Source organism: Sinocyclocheilus anshuiensis, unplaced genomic scaffold, assembly GCF_001515605.1.
Source record: "Sinocyclocheilus anshuiensis isolate Anshui unplaced genomic scaffold, SAMN03320099.WGS_v1.1 scaffold524, whole genome shotgun sequence".
Classification (NCBI taxonomy): domain Eukaryota; kingdom Metazoa; phylum Chordata; class Actinopteri; order Cypriniformes; family Cyprinidae; genus Sinocyclocheilus; species Sinocyclocheilus anshuiensis.
The window spans coordinates 2,278,759-2,284,758 of record NW_015555703.1 but is presented as its reverse complement, the minus strand read 5'-3'; the positions used below and the strand labels follow the sequence as shown (position 1 = coordinate 2,284,758).

Here is a 6,000-nt window from a genome sequence, read left to right as displayed (position 1 = left end):
TTTAAGGCAGCCACAAAACTTACGTTTTTAAGTTGAAAGGGGTGAAATTTTTTTACAGTGCAGCTTTTTAACATTTCAAATAATTGAGCTTTTATTTTGGCGGAATACCAGTGAAAAACTAAATGTTGTTTACAAACAAAAAAAATGGTGTAAATTATGTGAATGTGTAAATAAAGTACATCAAGTGTACGATGCATACGAACACAGAGATAGTGTTCGTGCTGAACCAAGCTGAAAACACCAGATCACGAGCTGCACGTTTTTCACTCTGCATCAGACTACAGTTATTTAATTAAATCACAGGATTTGATTTTACAATTGCACTGAGCTATATCCTGATTATCGTGCAGCCCCTTGTATTTATTTTAATCTTACAGTCAATATTATGAATTACTAGCTTCTCATCAACTCACAAACCCCCTGCAGTTCCCTTATGAACCCCCCTTTTGGGAAACCCTGGCAAATGGGACAGGCAATGGCAATGGGTTTTTCATGGGACTGGCTGTTTGAAAAGACATTATTTTTTGCAATTCTGTTTGTTGATGCTTGTGGCATGTAATTGCTTTCATGGACGGTTACAGTTAATGTCCTTAAATAATAATTTCAGTGAAGAAGAGGCAAAGCGCCAGTGTGCAGAAGCTGAGCAGAAACTCAGACTAGAATGGCAGCGTTCAGTCTCACTGGAGCAGCAGCTGGAGAAAGCCAAACTGGACTCAAGGAAAGAAGCGAGTCTGCAAACATCTAATCGGAGTAGAACAGGTTCTGTATGGCCTCATGTAGACTGAAACTAGTATGTTGCTGTTTTCAGTTTCAATCATATTTCACATGGTACAGGAGTGTCACTGAAACCAGTATTGTATCGTAAAGCCCAAGGTCATTGAATGTCTGGCTCAAAAGCAAACTGAAATCTGCTGGGTTTTCTTGGCCTGATGTAGGAAGCTCGGGCAGCACTTTGAGTCTCCCTGACAAACAGGAGGGTTCGTCTCCCAGAAGCCCCTCTGATGTCACCCGTGATGCTCAACATAGTCAACTCAAAGCACAGTACGTCTTTTCTTCCTAAATGTAGTATTTACATGCTACCTCATTTTAGTACTAAAAGAGCTCTGAACAGTTCTCTGTCACGTACAGTACACATGCCCATTACCATGCTAAACTCTCAGAGAGCTGTCACGACAGAACTAAGCAGAATGTGCCAAGTTAAAACCCTTATACATAATATGAGCAACTGAAATAGTGATGCTCCCTTAAGCAAACTGCTTGCTCCAGCCCAGTAACTAAATGCATATAAATGTATTTTTCGTCCATACAGGCTGGCACTGCAACTAGAAGAAAATGAAACCTTGAGAACTGCTCTGAAGAACGCCTTGAAGGAAAAGAAAGAAGGCTTGCAATTCTACAAGGACATGCTGGCCCAAGCAAAACAGGAATTCCAGCAGGCCCACAGAAAGCATGAGCAGCGGACTTAGACTGGACTGATGAAGTGTCTTTACTAGCAAACGGAGATCCCTAAAGGACAACACCGGCATTAAGGTGACACTCGCTCTGTATGGTGCCATGTCTGCTGTCGACAACACATACATATACACACATGCACATACAAAACTGATGACTTGTTTCATGGCACTCAAACTTTCTAAAGTACATCAATCCAAAAGGCATTGCGAGGTCACGAGAACATGAATGAGAAATGTTACGCTTTTTGTTGAATAGAATATTATAATAAATAGAATAAAATAATAATGAGATCCTGTTTGTTTAATAACGGTAGGAACATTTTAAGAAATTATCATGGTAAACCAAGTTTTTTTCTTCTTCTCTTTTTGGCACTCAAAAGTGGAAACACACTTACCTGCCTTCTTTTCTGACGCACATTGCTCATTAATATTTGATTTGTGTTTCATGGTGTGAAACCAAAGTGAAAAGCGAAACCAAAATAAGCTCTGCAGAATGTGAACCCCCCCCTGCTCAAGCGATATGTGTGCGATGACTTGACCCCTCGCTTACCGTGTCTCTCCTCTTGTTTACATTTAGCGTATCAGCCGTCGCATTCATGCTGCCATACATGAGTTATTCCCTTTCCTATGTGGCCGGAGGGGCTTTGAGGCCTCCCCTCCCGACGCTGCTCCACCACGCTTAGTTTAAACCTGTGGCTGAAGCAGTGTGCTCCTCTTGAAACAGCGTACTATTCCATCTTCCCAGAAGCCTGAGGGACACTGGCAAGCCCCAGGCTGTTACGAGTACAAGTACCACAAGACCAAAATATCATTCAGGATTGGAAATGATGGGGGAAAAAAACCTTGTTTACACTGAAGAAATAAAAAGAACTTGTGTTTGAAATGAGATTGTAGATAACATATGTTCAACAGAGATATTCGACACAAACATAGTTGCAGTTGCAAAGGCTGGTATGGTGATTTAAAGGGATAGTTCACCAAAAAAATTAAAATTCGGTCAAAATTTCCCTTGTGAAAGAAAAAAGGACATATTATGGAAATAATATACTTTAAAAGAATGTGCTTGAGTGCGCACTGAATATAATGTTTTCAAACACTTATTGCATGTTAATTGCAATACATGAAAATGTATTATAGTTTAAATTGACAATAAATGCAGTTAGTTGAAATTAAGAGTGCTTTTTTGACCCACTTATGTAGGACTTGATCTTTTTACTGTATGTAATTGCATAATTACTTTTGTTGTGTTTGAAATATGGTTAAATTGTGTTGTGAAATGTGCTGACAATCATTTATGATAAACAAAAATATATTTAATGTAATTTCTTTTAAAACTTGTATGTCTTGTATTCAAATACTGTATATTTGTAACTGATCACATTTGCAATGATTAAGTTGCAATTTTGTACATATAAAATATATAAATGTAAAATATTAACTTTAAATTTTATAATTAACATAATGGCTGTTTATTAGTTCATATAAAGCATATATTCTGCATGACCATATTCTACATCCCTAATCCTACCCAATACCTAAACTTAACAACTACCTTACTAACTATTAATAAGCAGCAAATTAGGAGTTTATTGAGGCAAAAGTTAAAATGTTAAATGTACATTCATAGAGCTCATCAAATGTGATAAACACAGAAGCTCAGTCATGCTTGCTTGATGAGCAATATGATGTTCTTGTTTTTGATATGCGAAAGTTTTGGTCGCATGGACTTTGAATGGATAGACAAAAATTATGAGAGAATATTACACATATATTTGTGTTCTGAAGATGAATGGACGTTTTATAGGTTTGAAACAACATGAGAATAAGTAAATTATGACAGATATATAATTTTTGGATTAAACTAACCCTTTTACTATTGCCAGAAATTTCAGATGAAGCTGAAATATTTGTTTCTCAAGCAACCACTCACTTGTCAATAAATAGTGTCTAATCCAATATATACATTAATATTCATTTTTCAATACGTAATGAGTAAATGGAGTTAGTAGATATACATAAGTATCAGACAGTGCATTGATATGTATGTAGATTTGAAGTCCACCAAGACTGTAAAACCTCCAAAATCAGCAGTTTCTGCATCTGCCAAAGCGTTTTGTGGTAGAGCCACAAAAATGTCTCCAAACAGTAACATTTCTATAGGCCTGCATGCTTTTGGATTTACAATTACAATGTTTTAAACAAAAGCTCTGTTCCAAAACCGAGTGAGCTGTTGAGACAACATTTTTCAGGCATCATTTTGCTCAAATTGTGTACTTCCTGTCTTACTTGTACATACTGATGAACTCAACAACATCACAGGGTGTCACAGCCCAAATGTCTTATTATTCTAATTCACTGATTAAATGTAAGTAATTTGACTCAAAAGATAATGGACACTTAGAAAAAATGGCTTTATAAAGGTAAAAATGCCCATAAAATGCAAAAATCAGTTTAAACTTATTGGAAAAGATTAATTTCTATCAGTATGAACTGACCACCACACAGAATATGAAGAATATTAAAAACATTAGGAGTCAGCTGTCTTCAGCAGTCCTTAAGGTACCAGCACAATAACACACTCAGCAAAATATCGTCTAATTATGGTTATCGATAAAATCCCATAAAATATCGAGATATAATTTTTTTGTCAATATCGCACACCCCTAGTGTCACTACAATAACAGACTGACATGGTATAACAGACTATCAGTAGTTTCAGGTTTCTCTGCTTTCTAGAATGGAGAATAGGCTACAACAACATGACCTCTGCAATCCAAGAAAGCAGTTATCATAGACTCACTGCTTCAGGTTATATCAGACCTGTAATGTAGGGCCATGCTGCCCTTAGCCTTAGATAACTATGGTCGCAAGTTTCATTGAACTCTATTGGTAATGATGGAACTTGCGACCATAGTTGCTTTTGGGAAATGCACCCCTGATTATCACATTCAAGAAGACTTTCTATTGACATTGTCATGGTTGTAGAAAAAAGCCATGGATTTGTTTTCCAACATGAGTTTAGTTTTATCAAATGAAGCCCTCTCAATGAAATCAATGTACTATATTTTAGTTCGATAATGTTTTTATTTAATATTTTGTATTTTTAGGCACAGGGGTACGTGGACATTCAGTCGGTGCAGCGTGCAGTTGCGAGGCATTTAGGCCCGCAAAATGCCGCCACCTGGCGGAATCGTCCGCATCTCCCATCCAAACCATGTAAGTTTACCTCGTCTTTGATGGCGAGGGCTTACAATGCTGCTGGACAAGCAGCCTCTGCCCTCCATGCTATGGCCATCCTGCAGGTCCATCAGGCCAAAGGATTGAAAGATCTGGACGAGGGTATTTCTGACCCAGAGTTGCTTCAGGAACTGCGTTCAGCAAACCGACTACACTCTTAGAGCTACGAAGGTTACGGCGCAGGCCCTGGGTCGGGCGATGTCCACCTTGCGGAGATGAAGGATGCCGAGAAGGTTCACTTTCTTGACGCCACAATCTCCTAAGATGACCTCTTCTGTGATACTGTCGAGGACTTTGCTCATCAGTTCTCTGCAGTAAGGAAGCAGATGGAGGCCATTAAACACATCCTTTCTTGGCGCGGCTCTGCTTCCAGGGGAGGTAGAACCCCGAGGCAGCAAGCCCTCTGTGAGCGCTGCACCAGCCCCTCTCAAACAGGTGGTGCCGCCCGCCCGTCGTCAGGCTACTAGGAACCCACATAAGGCTTCAAAGAGCTCCTGAGACGGGCAACCCAGGGATGGAGAGGCTGCACATCTACTTGCCTCAGGTTTGCAGGGGAGCCTCACTCCCCTGGGGGGTTAATTTTACATTTTCAAAAGAAAAAAAAGAGCAGTTTCCTCTTTCCGTGGGTTTCATTCTTCCTCTCTGTGTTTGTGGCTCTCGTCTTCTCGATGGCCGGGCACCAGAAGTCAGCGCTAGAATCTTGGTGGACGCCCCAGGTATGGTGAACCTTAGACCTTAGACATGGTCTCGCATGCAAATTCTGCATGCCAATTTCATTGGCCTTTTCTGATACTCTCAGAGGTGATTGGGGCCCTCAAGGACGACCCCCATACTGTCGTTCCGACACACGTCTCCGTTCCCTCCATCAGGGAACGAGAGTTACCATACATAACCGAGACGTTTTCATTGTGGGCCCATAAAATTATATTGACCTCTCTATATACTACTAATAAAATCTTTTATGCTATTATATACTATGAATAAATAAATAATAAAAATAGAACTTACTAAAATACTAAGACGAATTTTAGGTGGAAAATTATTTCTGTGCTTATTTCAAAACACTTGGTACAGTACAAAACATAAGAAGCAGTGAAGAGGCATTAGGAAACCCATCACTTTGAAATATGTGGCTTTAAACCAAACAGACTGGCATTGTTTTGTAGGACACCAGTAGCCCTGAAAGGTTCAGATTTATTCCCAAATACCCAGCAATAACCCACTGAGCCAAATGAATACTTGTGTCAACAGCGTGTATGTAAACAGACTCACCTACTTGTCATTCCATCTTTGAATGGGCCCTTTCTCT

The 6,000-nt window shown here is 39.4% G+C and overlaps 1 protein-coding gene across 2 annotated transcripts in view; it reads left to right on the top strand.

The window, feature by feature from the left end:
* The window catches only part of LOC107671687 (coiled-coil domain-containing protein 13), a 13,763-nt gene extending 11,240 nt beyond the window's left edge, over positions 1 to 2,523 (top strand). Inside the window, exons 13-16 of one of the 2 annotated variants that reach the window (XR_001632235.1) lie at positions 608 to 759; positions 936 to 1,041; positions 1,310 to 1,530; positions 2,032 to 2,523. Coding sequence is in view for 1 of the 2 variants with exons in the window: in XM_016464597.1 (XP_016320083.1) it covers positions 608 to 759; positions 936 to 1,041; positions 1,310 to 1,466 (415 nt within the window). In the remaining variant the exon portion in view is untranslated. Of the gene's footprint in view, positions 1 to 607; positions 760 to 935; positions 1,042 to 1,309 lie in introns of both variants that reach the window. The other variant, XM_016464597.1, reaches the window with a different exon arrangement.
* The last annotated feature ends 3,477 nt before the right edge of the window (positions 2,524 to 6,000 follow it).